The sequence below is a fragment of the Equus caballus genome, chromosome 17 (assembly GCF_041296265.1).
Source record: "Equus caballus isolate H_3958 breed thoroughbred chromosome 17, TB-T2T, whole genome shotgun sequence".
NCBI classification, from domain to species: Eukaryota; Metazoa; Chordata; class Mammalia; order Perissodactyla; family Equidae; genus Equus; species Equus caballus.
Window position 1 is genome coordinate 22081342 of NC_091700.1, and position 19952 is coordinate 22101293.

Genomic DNA, 19952 nt, shown 5'->3' on the forward strand with positions numbered 1-19952 from the left:
ATGGACAGCGAACGTCACACAGTGACAGCCAGTGTTAAACAGCAGGCTGAGTGTTCAACACGCATAATTTCCTTGGTGCTTACAAACGTCCAAGGCAGACGAAGCTATTCCACAGCGTGCCCCTGAGAAGACTGAGGCCAGGAGAATGTCAACAGTGTGCCCGATGGCAGGTGTCTTTTAAATGGCAGAGCCAGGAACCCAACCAGACTAGAAACCTTTACCCAGACTACAGCTCACTGTAAAGGAGTTACAATAGATTCTCATTATTGAAAACAGCCTCATCTGTGGCGTATTTCGACGCTATCAGGAACTATACTGCATGACTAAGCACAGGGTCGCTTTTCTGGTGACCTAATTCAGCCAAAGGAGTTATTGTGTGACTTGGTAGGAAAACCAGCAATAACACTTTAAATCCCTGTGCCTGTATATTTATAAGGGAACAGGCAGCACTGTCGACACGTGTGAATGCTAAACCGCATTTTTACACCAAGTAACAAGTTTAGAGGCTTGGACCTTTCCACAGGCATTGCTCTTACAACAAAGCTTACCACTAGGTGGCAGGAGTGTACCATTACCGAGGCCACTGCAGTGCTGTATAAATCAAGGCAGCTTGACATCTTCCCAACTCTTCTTCACAGTAATACACAATCTTCTTAAACTGCTTGTAGGTTTTCAAAGATTATTTTGTCGCTTGTAAAGTGGTATGTTATAAATAGGTGATTCTAAATTAAAATAATTATTCTCCCTTATTGAAAATTGCATTATAATATTTATTTTACTTTTATTTATTTATTTTTAATTTTTTCCTTTTTTCTCCCAAAGCCCCCCAGTACATAGTTGTGTATTTTTAGTTGTGAGTCCTTCTAGTTGTGGCATGTGGGATGCCACCTCACCATGGCTTGACAAGCAGTGCCACGTGCGTGCCTAGGATTTGAACTGGGGAAACTCTAGGCCACCGAAGCGGAGCATAAGAACTTAACCACTTGGCCACGGGGTCAGCCCCATAATATTTATTTGAAATAACGTCATAATATATACAGATTTCAACTTTTTTTCTACATCAACTTTTTATATTCAACAATAACCACAGCTTAAACCAGATTTAGACATATAAGTAGAATCATCCTATTAATGAATTAAATAAAAAATACACTGTACATTAAAATATAGTAAAGACTGAAATTTAATTTTGTGTAATACTATATAAAATAGACAAAAACTACTTTTAACCCATGAAGGGTGGAATTCTTGCATTCTGCAAGTTTTTGTTTGTTTCATTTCGTATTTTGTTTCTCGAAGTCAAAGTCAAAGAGGCTGCAGGTTATATTTTACAAGCACTTCTCTGCAAGTAGCACCAAAGATTACCAATACAGGAAATGCAAATTGGGCAAAACTATCGTCGTACTTTCTTTTTTTGACATATACTTTAAAAACACAAGAGGAAGGCTGACGTGTTATCTAAGAATTTTGAGGAAATGAATGCATCTTAACGATGTGATGAATGTCTCGAGGCAAATGTGTAGAATTATCAACATGAGTGCACTTTTAATAACTCGTGTCCTTTTGCTATCTTTGATGATCCCTTGTAGATAGAAATTAAATTATACATAACTAAGAATAGCCAACATACATTAAACCTATACAATGGTTCATAGTAAACTTGGGAAGTAACTAAGTTAGAAACTAACTCTTGCCTATGTTCATTTAATATGCACTCAGGAATAAAATATTTTAATTTTTCTTTTTTACTAATTTTGTTAAGCAGAAAATAAAATCCCACCTCCAACATAAAGAACCCTCTAGACCTATGCAAATCCTTTTTTCCTGGGTGGTTCCCAAAACATCAGGGGGGCAGGTCAGGGTACTGGGTGGAAGGAATTAATCTTCATCTCAACATCCAGGAAGGAGTGAAGCCTAGACTGGCTCAGGCCTTGGCCAAGTATACAAACCAGAGCTAGCAGAATTGGAACTCCGCCCCAAGGCTGGCAACTAGTCCTGTGTCCTGACAAGTCTTCCACGAGGCTTCTTTGGAAATACACACATGAGACAATGGCCATCAGTGTAGAAGACCTCTGGAAGACAGACTGGCCCTGAGGTCTCCACACAAACCTAGATCCACAAAAAGCTCACTTCTCTGGCTGCCCAGGGATCCTTGAGGCTTATTTACATCTCCTGAAGGTGACCTGCAATAGGTTTTACTTCGCAAGTCTCTCTTGCAGCAAATGTCAAAAATGGACAGTCCAGAGGCTGTCCTGGCTTCTGAGTTGACAAAAGTTGCTGTGTAAATAGTAAATATTCATCTGCAGGCATTAAGACAAAACTGAGGTCCTCTCCTGGGATTAGTGGGAAGGAACCGTTGCTGGGGCATTATTTTCTATGGTAAGCACCCATTGATACCTATAAAACAGTGTCGGAATGTATGAGAACAATTTGCAGTATATACACATGGATGCATTTCCTCATCTTTCAGCTCTGTAAGGAAGTATTATTGAATGCATTTATGAAGTGAAAATTAGACACTAACGTTGTCCGGATGCTTGACAGGATATGAAAAGAACATTGCTCTCCTGGCCTTGACAGTTATTAGTTGATTCAATTCATGAGATGCTTATGTTCTACTCTAAAAATAAGTACAACAACCATCATAAAAATTTCTTTGAAGCATTGTCACTCAGGGGTTGACAGGTATCAAACTGCACATTGCTAATTCATTCCCAGGAAATAAAACAGACTTAGAAATGTAATGATCTCTTAACACAGACTCTCTTTTATATGAACTCTGTTGGAAAGGCTATGGAAACAGTCTAAGATACAAAGAGAAAGATGGTAGTGGTTAATAAAAAACGGTTCACTAGCAGCAGGTCACCAACAGGAGCTGCCCGCTCTGCCCTTACCTCTTCCTTTTCTTCTGGACTGGGGGTCCCATCAAGGCTCAGCTGAGGGTGGCTACTGGCACTGCTGTCCTCACTGCCTTTGTCACATGTGGCTTGCACCGAATCCTGGAAGGACACAGGACCTTGCTCCCTCTGAGCAGGCCCCTCTCCCCTTTCTTCGCTGTCCACCGAAGTCAGGGACAGCGCACTGAGATTGTGGGCATACCTGGCATTTCCTGCGCCCGGGCTCTGAGGGCTGGGGGGCTTGGGCGTGGTGGGCCTAAGAGGAGTGAGAGGCTGCTCGGGTTCGAATGTAAACTGGCTGCCAGGTTTGGGTGCATCAGAGTCTTTGCTCGACGCCTCCTGGGCCGGCGGGCTCCGTGAGGGGATGCCGGCGCAGGGACCGGCGCTCGGCGACGTCCGCGAGCTCACGGCATCCAGAGGGAAGCCGGCCGTCTCCATGCCCTGCCGGGGCCCCCGGGCGCGCTCGGCGCTGGAGGACGCCCGGCGCGAGTAGGCGTCGTGCAGCCCGCTGCGCAGCCCTGGCCCCGCGCCGGCCTCGCCCTTGGCGCGCTCCCGCCTCCAGGCCGCGTCCGTGGCCGTGCTCACCAGTCGCAGGACGCGGTCAAAGTCCTTGGCTCTGATCGGACTCTTCCAGCGTTTCGTCCTTCTCTCTGAGCCACCGAACTTTTCCGAGTCAGCAGAGGAGCTGCTCAGCGTCCGGTGGGGTGCTTGCTTTTCCGGCGCCACCTTGAGGTCCACGAGATTGGAGGTGGACTTCCGTTTGAAGGAGCTTTTCTTCAGAAAGTTTAGGTTGTCCGTGCTCTTGCTTCTCCTGTAGATGACGCTGTTGTTTCCAGAGTCTTTCACTAGAATCTCACACATCGTGGGCTCTTGGATGACTGGGGACAGGGGCCGGACGAGGGCCCCCTGCTGCTTCTCAGCGTCCAGGAGGCTGATGCGGCCGAGGCCGTAGGCGCGGCGGATGCTGCGGGAGCGGTGGGTGCTCCTCTGGAAGGCGTCGTCGGCCTCCTCGGGGTCCGAGCAGTCGGACGCGGCCCCCGGCGCCGGCTTGTGGGCGTCGCTCGCTGGTCCCAAGGAAGGGCACCGGCTTGCTTGGGTTCCGACGGCGGCACCGTTAGTGATGGGTTTCCCCAGGTCACGTTCTGAGGCACCTTCCTTGGACGCATCCGACCCCTCTCGGTTCTGAATTCCTTGAAGGACGGAGGACTTCAACTTTTTAAAAGATCCCATTTTCCGAAAGGAGGCAAGGGCGTTCCAGGTGGAGGAATTTCCCATCAGGACCATGGAGCGGGGCCTCTCGGGGTTGGTACCCATCCTCCTCCGACTCACGGAAAAGAGGCGCACGAGCTTGGCAGGGCTGAGTCTGGCCTCCGGGGCTTCCACATCGCTGCTGTGGCCGCTGCTGCAGCCTCCATTCTGACACGCCGGATAAGTCACCATTTTGGGGTCTTTCATATCAGAGACTGAAGATGGGACTGCAGCAACTCGCCCATGGCCGTTCTGGGCTGATGTCATGTTCTTGGGGCCAGGAGCCCGTGGCCACGGGGCAGCAGGGTTTAGACGCACGTGTGCATTTGTGTGCATCCGCCCCCCGTGCAGCCCGTCACCTCCGAGGCCGCCGGCCTGGCTGTCACACGTGCTGTGCGCATCGGGCTCCTCGGTTGTGGCCACAGCCTGCAGCAGAAAACAAAGCAGGGGTTTAGCCATTTGCTCCCACAGAAGAGACTCTACAAACGGGGGCTAGTTACTTTGTTTAATAATTTAATAGAAAAAAAAAAGCATGCTCCATTATGCAGGGCTGATCAAATAAAAACTATTTTAAATTAAGTTAAAAGTTTACTTTTTTCTCTAAGTCATTTCACAAGAAATAAAGGAAAAGATATAAATAGACATTCCTTTAAAAAAGATAATTATGGGTTGTGCATTCAATATAACAGTAAACTCTTGAGTCCATTGAAGCTAGTTGAAGAAAAACTTTTGAAAAACTGCTGGAATGAAAAAGCAAAGGCATCATTCAAGACTGTGTCTTCTCTTTATTTAAAATAGAAGAAAATTTTAATTACCAAATACAAAAAAACCCCAAACCCAACCAACTATTTTAAAATGTGTCACAGTGAAATGTCAGCCTATGTTAAATTTAGCACAGCTAATAGGCAAACTGAGTGCTTAGCGCATGCAAGAACTTGTGCAAGGAGTTATGATGGAGATCAAGATGCTCTCAGCTGCTTATTATCTATAAATCACCCTAAAACTCTACTAAGAGAGCTACAAAGTGCTACGGGGACACAGGAGCAGGAGGCACCAAGCCACTGCATGAGGTGGGACTTTGTGAAGCAAACCACATTACTGAAGGGCCTCTGTCAAGAGGATTCCAACCGGCCCAGGAATGGAGAGAGATGATGATGATACTAAAGTACTAGAGATTCAGATGCGAAAATTCAAATTAAACAAACACTGCGCCTTCCTCTTTCCTCCCACATGCGCTGAAGCCCAGCACACACCTGTGTCCATGCTCTCTTCTGCAAGTGACGATGAGGCTCTCCTTAACCTTTCCCATCAGGGCTTCAAGGGCCAGCTTAAACGTCACAGCCCCCCTGTTCTCGGTAAATGATTGGTGAATGAAGGAAGGATTGTGATAAGAACCATAACAGGCTATCATTTATTAAGTGCTTGGTACATGTCAGGCCCCTGTTCTAAGTGCTATAAAAACAACATGCCACTGAGTACTCATACAAACCCACAAGGTCAACAGAAGGACTTCATTTTATAGACAATTAAACGGAGGCTTGGGCAGGTCAGGTAATTTGTGTGGGGGTCTGCAGCTGTCCCCTCCAGAGCCTATGCTCTTCTCCACTGCTTCACACCAATGACCGAGGGGGTGGAGCTGGCACACGAACCCTAGGCCCAGACTCCAAGTTCATGCCATAACCCTGAGTCACGTCAAATCCCAGAAATCCTACCGACGGCAGTCAAGGCCATTGCCTCCAAAGGCAATATCAAAGGCAGAAGAGGAGGAGGAGAAAGTTGCACAGAGACTTTGAGGTTAGGTCCCAATTTAGCTTAGGCCTCTCAAGTGCAGAAGAAAATCTGACCTCATGCAAAGAGGTCTCATTTCATTCTATTCTCCAGTTTCTCTGATGGGTTCATTTTTATCTTCTCCTACATGATGCCCACTGAGGAGGGATTCCTAGGGAGAGTCAAAGTTAAAGGGCTGATTCCATCTGGGGCCAGGGAGGCTAAATAGACTTAGACCTCTGGGGCCTTTCTGACATCTGAGAACCCAATTCCATTAATCAGAAGGCTAATAAGGCTACCACATGCCCTCTGCATTTTACTGTTCTAATACAGAAATTAGGGGGCCTGAAGAGCAGTGGGTTGGTTGCATTTGAATGAGCCATATAAGCAGAATCTTGAATCGTCCCGGCCCTAAGGCTGCATGTGAAATCTACAACCAGTTGCAAAATGAGTCCCACATTGAGTATCGTCTGTCCGCCCTCACCTACTCTGAGAGGGACAGGGGAAAGTGGTTGTTTCAGCTTCTCACAATCTTGAAACAAAGCAGATAGTTTACGCAAACAGTCAAGTCTAGTGACAGGCACCGACTGACCGCCTATGATATAATAATAATGGTCTTGTTATGACCTGCACTGGATACAGAAGAGCAGACACAATCCCTGCTTGTAATCCAGCTGGACAAAGACCGCTTATTGACACCACAACTACAAGGTACTATGAGACCTTTTATAATCAAGGATGAAACTGTTAAGCTGATCCCAAGGCCCAAGGAGTACAGGGAAGTGCTTGGTTTAATGTTGGGTAGTTTGAGAATGTTCTATGGAAGACATGGGGGGCCAGGTCTAGGCTCTAAACTCAGTACTGTGACATGAATCCCGAGTCACTTCAGTAATCTGTGCTTTAGTGCCATCTATAAAATAAGAGGTGCCAACATTTATATATATATATCAACCAACCAATCAGTTCACAAGCCTCTGCAGGGTACAATGATCTGTGCAGGCCTCGTGATGAATTCAAGGCAGTGACAAGGTGATGGCCCATTCTAGATGGGAAACTGGCATGAGCAAAGGAAGAGTCAGGAACATAAGTACGATTGGGAAGCAGCAAATTAGGGTGACCACTTGTCCCATTTGGCCCAGGGGTGAAGTGTTTTCCAGGATGTGGACTCTCAAGGCTGACACTGGAAAAGATCTTGGCAAAGAATGGTTACCCTACATTAGATAGAACAATACAGTTTGAAGGATGGCTCAATGTAATGTAGCAGTAGAAATTAAAGTGAAAACAGGCTCAGAAAAGTCTACATTCCCTTAGTCTAACACTTTGAGACCATCTGCAGGTGTCACCTTCTTTGGGACTTCCTTCCTGATGCCCCTAACATGAACTGGACCCCTTACTCTGTGGGTTACAGGCATCTCAGCAACTTGCTGCCAATATTATAATGGTAGGTTTATATGGCTGCCTTCAGAACAAGACTGACTTCTTTGAGAGTAAGAACTATGTGCTTGACACAGATTTTTAAAGTCTATCTTGATGTGAAATTGTATCTGTTATCTGCCTTGTCAATATCTGTGCCAAGGTTAACAATTCATCATTATATGCCACCATTATTTTTCCAGTGTGAAGATGTTTAAATTTTTACAACATTAATAAGTCTAAGTATTTACTTAAAACTTAAACCTAAGTTTTAGGTGAGAGATCCAGTAAAATACATGCAGAAAATCTGAGTTTCTAATTGGGGCAACAGGCTTTTTAAAAGACCACCGACTTTCTATTTTGTTCATCCAGTTGAACAATGTGATTGTTGTGTGCTGCTTGGAATGAAACTGAAAATCACGGAAAAAAGCTTTTCCTGGAATTTCCAAGTAACATACCAAGTTGCATTATTTAGAACTAATACTTTGACCTCTATTAACTAACAAGGGTTGCAATTCAGTCAGCGGTTTTGTAGCAAGTCTTGTAAATTGTGGGAGCTCTGCCAGGGATATTTATGAACAGAACTACAAGAAAGAATTTCAGATGGGATATTGTGAAATCCATTGTCTACAAGCTGGATTCTGGGCTGTATGAACTTTAGAATAGAACACTCCTTTTTTAGTCATAACGAGAACTCTCTGAAAACTATGGCCAGTAATTTTTAAATAAGAACTTGTACTTGATTTTGAAATTCAGGAATATACCAGGTTAAATGTACACACAAGAAGGTTTTTGTAATACGTTCATGTAAATTATACAAAATGCGACACTGGAAGGTAACATATTGAAATCTGAAATGTTCAAGGAGTGAAAGTACAGATCCTTGAATCACAGCACTGTAGAACATTGCCTTAGGAAGCATCTCAAATTAGGACACTGGGGCCCAGTGGGTCTGAGAGACTTACCCATCCTCAAGCTACTACAGGTGAAAACACAGAGGACTGGGAATCAGAGGAACCAGGTTCCAGCCCCAGCACCGCCACCTCTGGCTAGAACCTGGGGTGTCCTTGACCTCTTCCTTTCCCTCCGGGCTCACTGGTAACTGAGTCTAAGAGATTCTGCCTATCTCAACAATCCTTTCCAGCGATTAGTATCTTCCACCTGGGTGACTGCATTAGCTTCCTGACAAGTCTCCTGTCTTCCGGTCTGACTCACCTCCAACCTAGCCACAGGGTCCTTCCCAAAGTGCAAAGGGAGTCATGTCACTTTATCTAGTGTCATTGGCTGTCTCTGGACCTCGAGATGTTGAATCTCAGCTGAGCACACAGTACCTTGCACTCTAGCCATGCTGAATTATTTATAGTGACCCTTTCTCATACTGCTATGCTTCTGGCTATTTCCTTGTTCGCTCTTAGGGTCGTCCTCCAGCCATTTTTGTCACTCTGTATTGCAGGGAACCACAATTCCCAGGCTCCAGTGACAAAAGGCTTCCGGCCAGTGGGAAACACTGGTGGGAGACGATGCGTGTGGGAGGAAGGAAGATGCCAGGGCATGTCTCTCTGTGGGGGCTGCTGCAGGGGCTTTTCCAGCAGCTGCTGGGTCTCCTCTTTGGCTCCATCTCTGGCTGGGCAGCTCCTCCCTCCCAGGTCCTTGCTCCTGCCCGGTGGCACCAGGGCCTGGATCCAGCAGCACCCGCTCTTCCCTTATCCCTCCAGCCTAGGGAGTAGCATCTTTCTGCTATTGTTCATCCGAACTCTTTACTGTCTTCTCTTTTGTCTCTTGGCTGTGTAACAGTAATCCCTATATTAGATTCTCTTTGTTTGAAATACCTGGAGATGCTTCTCTTTTTCTGACCAATAAATATATGCTTTGCCTAATTAACTTTCATTAATTCAAATCAACTATTCCCTAGAGGAACTCTCCTTCCTATCCAGTTCAGATGCCCTTTCTCTGTGGGCTCTGTTTCGGCACGTACCACACTGCTCTCTAATCCTGGCCTCTCTGTCTGCTTTCTCCACTAAACTCTGAAGAGGTTGAAAAGTTCTTTGAAGGTAGAAACCAGGTCGTCTTTAACTCTGTATTCTCAGCATTCAGTCAGTTACTGAATGACGGAATGAAGATAATACACTTCTTTTGCAGACCTTAGGTGTGTCAGTGTAACAGGTGGGCCTGATAGTTCTCGTTGTGAGGCCACCTGATGCACTGTGGGATGTGGCAGCATCCCCAGCCGTCGCCTTAACTGATGTTCTTAGGAAGAAGAAATACAAAATAGACAAAAAGCTCTGAAAACCATGAAAGGGCCATCAATTAGCTTCAGAGTGGTTTCTTTAAAACTACTGAAATTTATCATTTTCAATCATAAAACAGTGTTCTATTTATTGTTTGATGGCACTGATAAACAATTTTAAAAATGGTAATACTGTTTGGAGCTAAAGTTTCCTGAGGTAGAAAGCTCAACTTAGTGACTGTTTATGTTCCGTTATTTTAATCACTGTATCTAATTTTGTAGACATTTTTGGTATATTCAGTGAAAAAGAAAATTTAATACCATAGGAAAGTAAATACTGACATGTTAATAGTCATACTCAATTGATCGCTTTTTATCTATCAATACAGATATTTCATTTTAATAGGTAATCAATTTATCTACCAAAGTTTAGTAATTTGAGTGCTCAGATTACACAAATTACATATCTGAGTTGTTAATATGACAATTAAGAATTTTATAAATGTGTTTCATAACACTTAAAATATGGCTTTTAATACTAATGTTCAAATGTAGATATGGATAAGATATACTTTGACCCATCTGTCTCAACGTTAATCAGCAAGATTTGAATAAAAAATGTTTAGAGAGGGTCTTAAAGTACCTGTGATTATTAGGGAAGTGATTTTCTACTATGAAATAATATTTACTCTTTAAAACATAAAGTATTTCCTCTATAAATACACCTTGGAAACTCTAACTGCAAGCCATACCTTAATATTTTCCCTACTCTTAGTTTAAGAAACTATTTTAACTTTATAAAATGTAAAACAAAAGTGAATTGGCATATAAATTAAGCTGGTAAAGCTCTTTATAAGTCTTTTTATCTAGGAAACTAAGATTAAACGCATTCATACTTGGGTTGAGAATAAGATTCTCTATTTCACAGCAAATATTGTCATATTAACCTACTTCAGATATACAGTCAGGCGTCGCTTAACAACAGGGTTACGTTCTCAGAAATGCGTCATTGGGTGATTTCATCGTTGTGCGAACATCAGTGTACCCATACATATCTAGATGGTATAGCCTACTACACACCTAAGCTACACACTACTAATCTTAGGGGACCGCTGTTATACATGTGGTCAGTCACTGACTGCCATCATTATGCAGCACATGACCGTATATATTTTGTGTAATCTATTAAACTTCATCATTAAATCAAGATGGCTGTTAAAAAAATACAGATGTGTAGCTAAAAGACATTCAGATAAATATTAATACCCAAAATATTTGACAACAGTAAATGCTTCACTTTATTGCAATTATATACGATTTCATTTTGAGTCAATTACAGTTTGGAGATTCATAGAAAGAATGCGCCACGGTGATATCTTTTCTTATTTGCTCAACTTGCCCATTTTATTCTCCCCCTTTCTCTTCCTGTTAGGTCCCTTCCTTCTATTATTCATTCCAATATCCTTCCCAGAACCTTGCTGAAATTAAGACTCTGACCAGAAGATGGAAACTCCACATTTTTTGAACAGGTTGTATTCTAAAGGGTTACTTACGGGCAATCCATTTCCCTGCAGACATCAAACTTGTGTCCATCAAACTATATTTAACTGATAAGATAGCTACCAATGAATTTAAACATAATTTATAACATTTCCATAGGAAAATGCATCTAAGAATCAACTGTGGGTTCTAGTTCCAAGGATGAAGTTCCTTTCCCCACTCCTAGGCCCTTAATACAAGACATTCTTCCTCTCCTTTCCAAGCACAATGTGCACACCTCAGTCAAAGGAAGAAGGTCTCTCCCTCATGGACCTGGTATCCTCAGGGTCTCTTCTGTTGAAGGATGGGGGAGGATGCTTCAAAAGAGCCAGAGCTCTGGCTCCATTTAAATATCCAATCATTTAAGTTAAGTGTTTAAGAATTGAAAGTGTATATAAAAACATAACCGTGGATGAGACTGACTCACTGTATCTCTGGGAAAGGTGTCAATTTCATACAAGGGTGAGATTGTCTTGGCTTGCCTTATCTGAGTTGCTAGGCTAACCCACATTCCTGTGGGTGAGAATGAGGTTTCCCAGTGGGGATGGATGTTTGCTTCGTCAATTCTGGGGGTGGTGGGGGTGGAAAAAACGAGGATTTGCAAAGGCAGACAGACTAAAGAAAGGAAAATCTTCCTTTGGTCTCTAAGGCGGGGGGTCAGGCAGGTCTAGCAAGACACCATACTGCCCTGCCATTCCCCAGCGTTCAGCAAAGCTCCAGGCTCTGAACCTCCCCTTCTTCCACGGCCACTTCACACCTCGGGGCTGCAAGAGCCTTGGAGAGTCTTCAGGAGAGTCAATGCCAATTCAAGGTGTGAAGATGGCTTCTGTCTCGGTTTCCTACACCTCATCCCCTGTCCACTATTCTCTGATGCTAACAGGATTGCAGCAGCAGCCACCGCAGTTCACGGTTAGGACTACCTAATGCCAGTAACCAACGCCAAAGGTGATGTCAGCCCAGAAACTGCCTGCCCTGCACTTACCATTCAGGGCATAGGGAGTTTTCCAGATGGATGGCCCTAATCTTGAAGGCACTTTGAAGGCCACTGGGGCAAAAACAATGTTTCCGCTAGCTACAGGCAGATTTACCAGAACCTGGAACCATGCGTCACCGGCTCACAGGCTAAGACACTTGGTGCAGGAGGCACAGAAACCCCTCAAAGGATCAGCGCAGCTTGCGTACCCACGTTTGGTTAAACAAACCTAATAACTGTTTATAATAGTAGATATTTCTCTTGTGTTTTCCCTGTATTTATTTTATTGCTCAAGTTTTTTGCATAAAATGTTTTTCTAGGCATAATAACCCAATTTATAACACTGCATTGAGGAAACAAGATCAACTTTTGTTTCCATCTAGGAACTCAACTAGGTCTTAACTGAGTGGATGTCTGCCATCACTAAGGATAGAGGTCCAGAAAACGCCCTTCCCTGCTGCTCTGTTCAATCGGGTAGCCCCAATTCTCAAATTCGTTTTCTTATGAAAGCAGTGGCTGAAATGCCTTATATTGTCTAATTTAATTGTGTTCTTCTAACTGAGAGGGCATTTGAATTTTGTTTCCCTGCGAGCCCTTCACGCCTCTTGGCATGAACATCCTCCTTTAGGAGACACACTGGACAGCCATGTGGGATGACGCCACCTGTGAACAAAGCCAGGGGTGACCAGGCTATTATTCCTGAGCAGAGGTCCCCAAACTCACATCTCCGCCCGTGGGACTGCAGGGCCCGGCCCAGCAGGAGCTGATCTGTGGCCACTTTGTTCGAGGAGGAGGCTATTATGACGAACCCGTCCTCAGGGGACATCATTTATACCTCTGAGGCACAAAGAAGTGAACCCAAGGACTACAGACATTGTGCTCCAACATAAAGACAACTTCCTGCTGCTAGTGAGCAAGCCGCATTCTCACACTCTCCCGTGACTCAGAGAAGCAAGCTGGCCCAGCCTAACTACAAGGAAACCCAGAAGCGGGCGGGGGAGAAGAATCTGAGCGAGGAGAATTTATAGTGGAGGAAAATGTCGCACGTTTCTCAGGCTTTCACTGTCAGTACCAATTTCTTTGCACGTATTTGTTCTTCAAAGAGGGACTCACCGGCAGCTCGGGGCTCCCGAGCGGCTTCTCTAGAGTGTTACCATTCTCCGACTCACAAAGATTTGTGGCCAGAAGCTTTCATGGGATTACATGGCCTGCTTCATCACCACTTGGTTTATCTGTTTAGGGTGCCTGTTGTGAGGAAGGGCAGAGCTCTGGATGCTGTGCACACAAGGGTCTCACTGCAACAGTGATCAATGCTATCAATCCCACGGATACAGCCACTCACGGCAACTATCATTTTCTACTCTCCCTACTAATCCACTACCAACTAGTGGGGCGATGAGTCTAAGAGACAGCCCATGCTAACTAGCTTTATCCCTTGAGACGCTAAACCCCTCCCAATACACCCCCAGGAACATTTTCCTTTCCTCCCGTTTTCCGTTCTGATCTTCTTCCCAGTCACGTCTGTCATCACTAACCTGTGAGCCCTCAAAGCCCATGGACCTCGCCCAAACCTCCAACATGGTGCCTCTCAGGGGGCCTGGCCATCGGTGCAGCCACGGCATTCTCTCCTTGGCCCCATTCATCTGACATGATGGTTCTGGCTCTCACAACTCAGAAGCTGCTAGATACCTAAAGGAACTTGGCAGGAGCATGGATCAGACTGTGGAACACACTGGCATCACACACTGACATGGCTCCTTTTATACACAGCTTAATAACGTCTTAAACATGTCAGATGCCGGGCGAGGCCTGAAATGAAACAAATACTATATTCTGTCTTTTGTGCAAAGTTCAAAACCAGTTTAGTTTAGGTGGTAAAAAAACCCCCCAAAAAACTAAAGAATAACGAAGACTTCAATATCTTGAAGCTAAAAAAAAAAAGAGTGGAGTAGTGAGCAAGATGAGACAGGGGTACCTTCAGTGGGCAATGGCATATTGAAGGTGAGTTCCCGGGCAATTAAGAAAGGAAGCAGGTTTGCCTTCTGCCAGCAGTTACAAAGAACCCAATGATGGCCAGACAAGACCAGAGTAGCGTCCCTCTCAGTAAGACCAAAGCTCAGAGACGTGTAGCTTGAGGCAGGTCAGTGAAGGAGGAAGGGCATCGGGCTGAGGCTCAGGACTCCTGGACTCGGGTTCCTACTCTGCCTTTTACTACCTTTGGGAACCTGGGCCAGTCACTGCCCATCCTTCACCTCAGATTTCTCAAGGTGATCCTAACATTTCTTCGAGAGTATTTTACAGGGTTATTATGAGAAGCAAATACACTGTAAAGAAAATATTCTCAATGAAATAAGTTATGCTCATAGCATGACACCTTTTTTTGCAAAGCATAAATTTTATATTTATAGGTTAATATAAGACTGGTTAATAGGAAATGGAATTCTACTTAATTTCTAGATCAAAAAGAAGTGAAATACTCTGTTGGAAATTCAACGGATATAAGCTTATTATATAAGCATCTGGACTTACACAAATAACACATCCCATGCGGCCTGTAGGGGTGCAAAAAAGGCACCCACATGCACAGGTCACCACTTTGTGATTCACAAATGGAAGCACATTCTCCTCCCTACAGCCATCCTGCCAGTTCAAAAGTCATGGCCAGATGGAAATTACATACGGCCAGGCATAGTAAGGAACCAGCAAAGGAATATCTGAAGGTAGATGCGGGAGAACGTGGCTGCTTTTCCCAAAGAATGCCTCTGAAACCAAATATATATTAAATGCCATTATTTCATTTTCTTTTTTTTATTTTATTGAGGTCATATAGTTTATAACTGTGAAATGTCAGATGTACATTATTATTTATCAGTATTCTGTATAGAATGCATCGTGATCACCAATAGTCTAGTTCTTATCCTTCACAATATACATGTGCCCCTTTATCCCTTTCACCCACCCCCAACCCCCTTCCTGTCTGGTAACCACTAATCTGTTCTCTTTGTCCATGGGTTTATCTTCCACATATGAGTGAAATCATGCAGTTTTTGTCTTTCTCTGTATGGCGTATTTTGCCTAACATAATATCTTCAAGGTCCATTCATGTTGTAAATGGGACAATTCTGTCTTTTTTCTGGCTGAGTAGTATTCCACTATACATATATCCCACATCTTTATCCATTTATCTGTAGAGGGCCACTTGGGTTGCTTCCACATCTTAGCTATTGTGAATAATGCTGTATTGAACATAGAGGTGCAAACATCACTTTGGATTGCTGATTTCAAGTTCTTCGAAAAAATAACCAGTAGTGGGATAGCTGCATTATATGGTATTTCTATTTTTAACTTTTTGAGGAATCTCCATACTGTTTTCCATAGTAGCTACACCAGTTTGCATTCCCACCAGCAGTGTATGAAAGTTCCTTTTTCTCCACATCCTCTCCAACATTTTTTATTTTTTGCCTTGGTAATTATACCCATTCTGACAGGTATAAGGTGATGTCTGATTGTAGTTTATTTATTTATTTATTTATTTTTAAAGATTGGAACCTGAGCTAACAACTGTTACCAATCTTTTTTTTTCCTTCTGCTTTTTCTCCACAAAGCCCCCCAGTACATAGTTGTATATGCTTTAGTTGTGGGTCCTTCTAGTTGTGGCATGTGGGACACTGCCTCAGCAAGGCCTGATGAGCAGTGCCATGTCCGTGCCCAGGATCCGAACCGGTGAAATCCTGGGCTGCCGAAGCAGAGCGCACTAACTTTAACCACTCAGCCACGGGGCAGGCCCCTGATTGTAGTTTTGATTTGCATTTCCCTAATAATTAGTGATGATGAGCATCTTTTCATGTGCCTGTTGGCCATCTGTATATCTTCTTTGGAAAAATGTCTGTTCATATCCTCTGCCCATTTTTTGACTGAGTGGTTTGGTTTTTTTTGTTCTTGAGTTATATGAGTTCTTTATACATTTTGGGGATTAACCCCTTGTCAGATATATGATTTGGAAATATTTTCTCCCAGTTGGTGGATTGTCTTTTTGTTTTGTTCCTGTTTCCTTTGCCTTGCAGAAGCTCTTTAGTCTGATGTAGTCCCACTTATTCTTTCTTTTGTTTCCCATGCCAGAATAGACATGGTATTCAAAAAGATGCTGCTAAGACCTATGTCAAAAAGTGTACTGCCTATATTGTCTTCTAGAGGTTTTACGGTTTCAGGCTTTACCTTCAAGTCTTTAATACCTTTTGAGTTAATTTTTGTGTATGGTGTAAGATATTGATCTAGTTTCATTCTTTTGCATGTGGCTGTCCAGTTTTCCCAGCACCACTTATTGAAGAGACTTTCCTTTCTCCATTGTATGTTCTTGGCTCCTTTGTTGAAGATTAGCTGTGCGTAGATGTGTGATTTGATTTCTGGGCTTTCAATTCTGTTCCACTGATCTGTGTGTCTGTTTTTCTACCAGTACCATGCTGTTTTAATCACTATGGCTTTGTAGTATATTTCGAAATCAGGAATTGTGATGCCTTCAGCTTTGTTCTTTTTTCTCAGGATTGCTTTTGCTATTTGGGGTCTTTTCTTGTTCAATATAAACTTTAGGATTCTTCATTCTATTTCCATGAAGAATGTCAGTGGGATTCTGATTGGGATTACAATGAATATGTAGATTGCTTTAGGTAGTCTGGACATTTTAACTATGTTTATTCTTCCAACCCATGTGCATGGAACACCTTTCCATTTCTTTATGTCATCTTCGATTTCTCTCAGTAATGTCTTAAAGTTTTCAGTGTATAGGTCTTTCACCTCCTTGGTTAAATTTATTCCTAGATATTTTATTCTTTTTGTTGCGATTGTAAATGGGATTGTATTCTTGAGTTCTCTTTCTGCTAGTTTGTTATTAGAGTATAAAATGCAAAACTGTGTTTTGTAAGTTGATTATGTACCCTGCAACTTTGCTGTAGTTGTTGATTATTTCTAATAGTTTTCTGATGGATTCTTTAGGGTTTTCTATATATAGAATCACATCATCTGCAAACAGCTAGAGTTTCACTTCTTCCTTTCCAATTTGGATACCTTTTCTTTCTTTTTCTTGCCTAACTGCTCTGGCCAAAACCCTGTTCCATGTTGAATACGAGTGGCGAGAGTAGGTAGGCACTCTTGTCTTGTTCTTGTTCTCAGAGGGAAGGCATTCAGTTTTTCCCCACTAAGTACGATGTTAGCTGTGTGTTTGTCATATGTGACCTTTATTATGTTGAGGTACTTTCCTTCAATACCCATTTTACTGAGAGTTTTTATTAGAAATGGCTGCAGGATCTTGTCAAATGCTTTCTCTCCATCTACTGAGATGATCTTGTGGCTTTTATTCCTCATTTTGTTAACGTGGTGTATCACATTGATTGACTTATGGATGTTGAACCATCCCTGTGTCCCTGGTATAAATCCCCCTTGATCATGATGTATGATCCTTTTAATGTATCGCTGTATTTGGGTTGCGAATATTTTGTTGAGGATATTTGCATCTATGTTCATCAGCGATATTGGCCTGTAGTTTCCCTTCTTCGTGTTGTCCTGTCTGGCTTTGGAATCAGGGTGGTGTCGGCCTTAAAGAAAGACTTAGGAAGCGTTGCATCTTCTTCAGTATTTTGGAATAGTTTGAGAAGGACACGTCTTACATTTTCTTTGAATGTTTGGCAGAATTCTCCAGACAAGCCATCTGGTCCTGGACTTTTGTTTTTTGATGGTTTTTGATTATTGTTTCAATCTCTTTACTTTTAATTGGCCTATTCAGATTCTGTTTCTTCTTGATTCAGTTTTGGGAGGTTGTATGAGTCTAAGAATTTATCCATTTCTTCTAGATTGTCCAGTTTGTTGGCATATAGTTTTCCATGCTATTGGCTTATAATCCCTTGTATTTCTGTGATATCCATTGTAATTTTTCCTCTTTCATTTCTAATTTTATTTATCTGAGCCTTCTCTTTTCCTTAGTGAGTCTGGCTAAGGGTTTGTCAATTTCGTTTATCTTCTCAAAGAACCAGCTCTTAGTTTCAGTGATCCTTTCTACTGTTTTTTTTTTTGGATTTCTATTTCATTTATTTCTGCTCTAATTTCTATTATTTCCCTCCTTCTGCTGACTTTGGGCCTTGTTTGCTCTTCTTTTTCTAGTTCTTTTAAGTGTAGTTTAAGATTACTTATTTGAGATTTTTCTTGTTTGTTGACGTGGGCCTGTATCACTATGAATTTCCCTCCTAGAACCACTTTTGCTGAATCTAGTTAGAGTTGATATGGAGTATTTTCATTTTCATTTGTCTCCAGGTACTTTCTGATTTCTCCTTTGATTTCTTCATTGATCCAATGGTGGTTTAGTCGCATGTTGCTTAGTCTCCACATATTTGTGACTTTCCCAGCTTTTTTCTTGCAGTTTATTTCTAATTTCATAGCATTATGGTCAGAAAAGATGCTTGACATGATTTCAATCTTCCTAAATTCACTGAGGCTTGCCTCATTTCCCAACATATGATCTATCTGAAAATGTTCCATGTGCACTTGAAAAGAATGTGTATTCTGCTGTTTTGGGATGGAATGTTCTATATATATCTATTAACCATCTGGTCTGGTTTTTTCATTTAATTCCATTACTTCCTTTTTGACTTCCTGTCTGGATGATCTATCCATTGACATAAGCGAGGTGTTGAGGTCCCCTACTATTATTGTGTTGCTGTTAATTTCTCCCTCTAGGTCTGTTAATAATTGCTTTATGCAGTTTGGTGCTCCTGTGTTAGGTGCATTTTATTCAGAGGGGTTATGTCCTCTTGGTGGAGTGTCCCTTTTATCATTATACACTGCCCCTCTCTGTCTCTCATTGTCTCATTTATCTTGAAGTCTGTTTAGTCTGATATAAGTATGGCAACACTTGCTGCATTACTTCATTTTAAATTAGCTCCATCTCTTCCCTATGCATCTCCATGGATAACAAATGGCTTAGGACTCTTTTCAGCACTGACTGTGAGACATAAAGAACAGATGTCTCAAAATTGTGACAAGTAGTTAAAAGTCAATTATTCAGAACTTAAAACACATTTTCCTGTAAGATTCTCATATTATCTGCCCAATCCCACTTATCCCATAATGTAAATAAACTAAGAGTAAGTAATGATTGCAATATTAATAATTGTAATCAGTAATATATTAAAATAAATTAACAATAGTAATTAATAAAAAAATGAACCTGATTTCTCTGGCTTAGCAGCTCATATTGTAGAAGTGGGAAAAGAGGAAGAAAAGTCTTGCCCCCTCTTTCCAGTATGAGAAAGACTCTTTGCAGTATTTGGAAATACGTGTATTTGGCTTTGGCATCCTCAGACTTTTCTCTCTTCCTCATCCTCTTTGAGCAGCTCTCAGCCTCCCTATCGCCCTCTCATCCTATACAATGTTCCATTATGAAAGAGGTTACTTCTGCCTCTTGGTCACCTTCCTCCGATTTCTCACTCCAGGAAAGTCCTCAATGCTGTGGAGACAGAGCAAAGCCACACAGGCCAGCGTGTACAAGTCCACCTGCTGTCATTTCCTCTGCTGTAACTTCTACTGCACTAAGAATGTCAGACCTGCCATGGAGTCTGCAACTCTAAACCAGCCTGCCAGTCACACTGCTTCTGTTCACGGCATCTCTGCACATCCTGAGCGTGTCTGGTTTGACATGTTGCTTTTCCTGACGGCACTGATTTCAGGGCTCAGGGACAGGAATGACAGACTAGTTACATCTAAGAAGCAAGGCTTGTGAGTCTAAAACGGCTTGTGAGTCTAAAACTGCTTGTCCACCAAACAACGCCTGCCTTTCGTTTTCTTCAAGATCTGGCAAAATAGCTGCTCAAGCGTGTGTTTCAATGTGACCAATTTAACTACA

At 42.7% G+C, this 19952-nt stretch overlaps 1 protein-coding gene across 12 annotated transcripts in view; it reads right to left on the minus strand.

The window, feature by feature from the left end:
- SPATA13 (spermatogenesis associated 13) overlaps nt 1-19952 on the minus strand; it is a 346580-nt gene that overhangs the window by 77921 nt on the left and 248707 nt on the right. For all 12 annotated transcript variants that reach the window (XM_070240141.1, XM_023621399.2, XM_023621395.2 and 9 more), the window contains one exon: nt 2895-4571. In XM_070240141.1, coding sequence (XP_070096242.1) covers nt 2895-4571 — 1677 coding nt within the window. The remainder of the gene's footprint in view (nt 1-2894; nt 4572-19952) is intronic.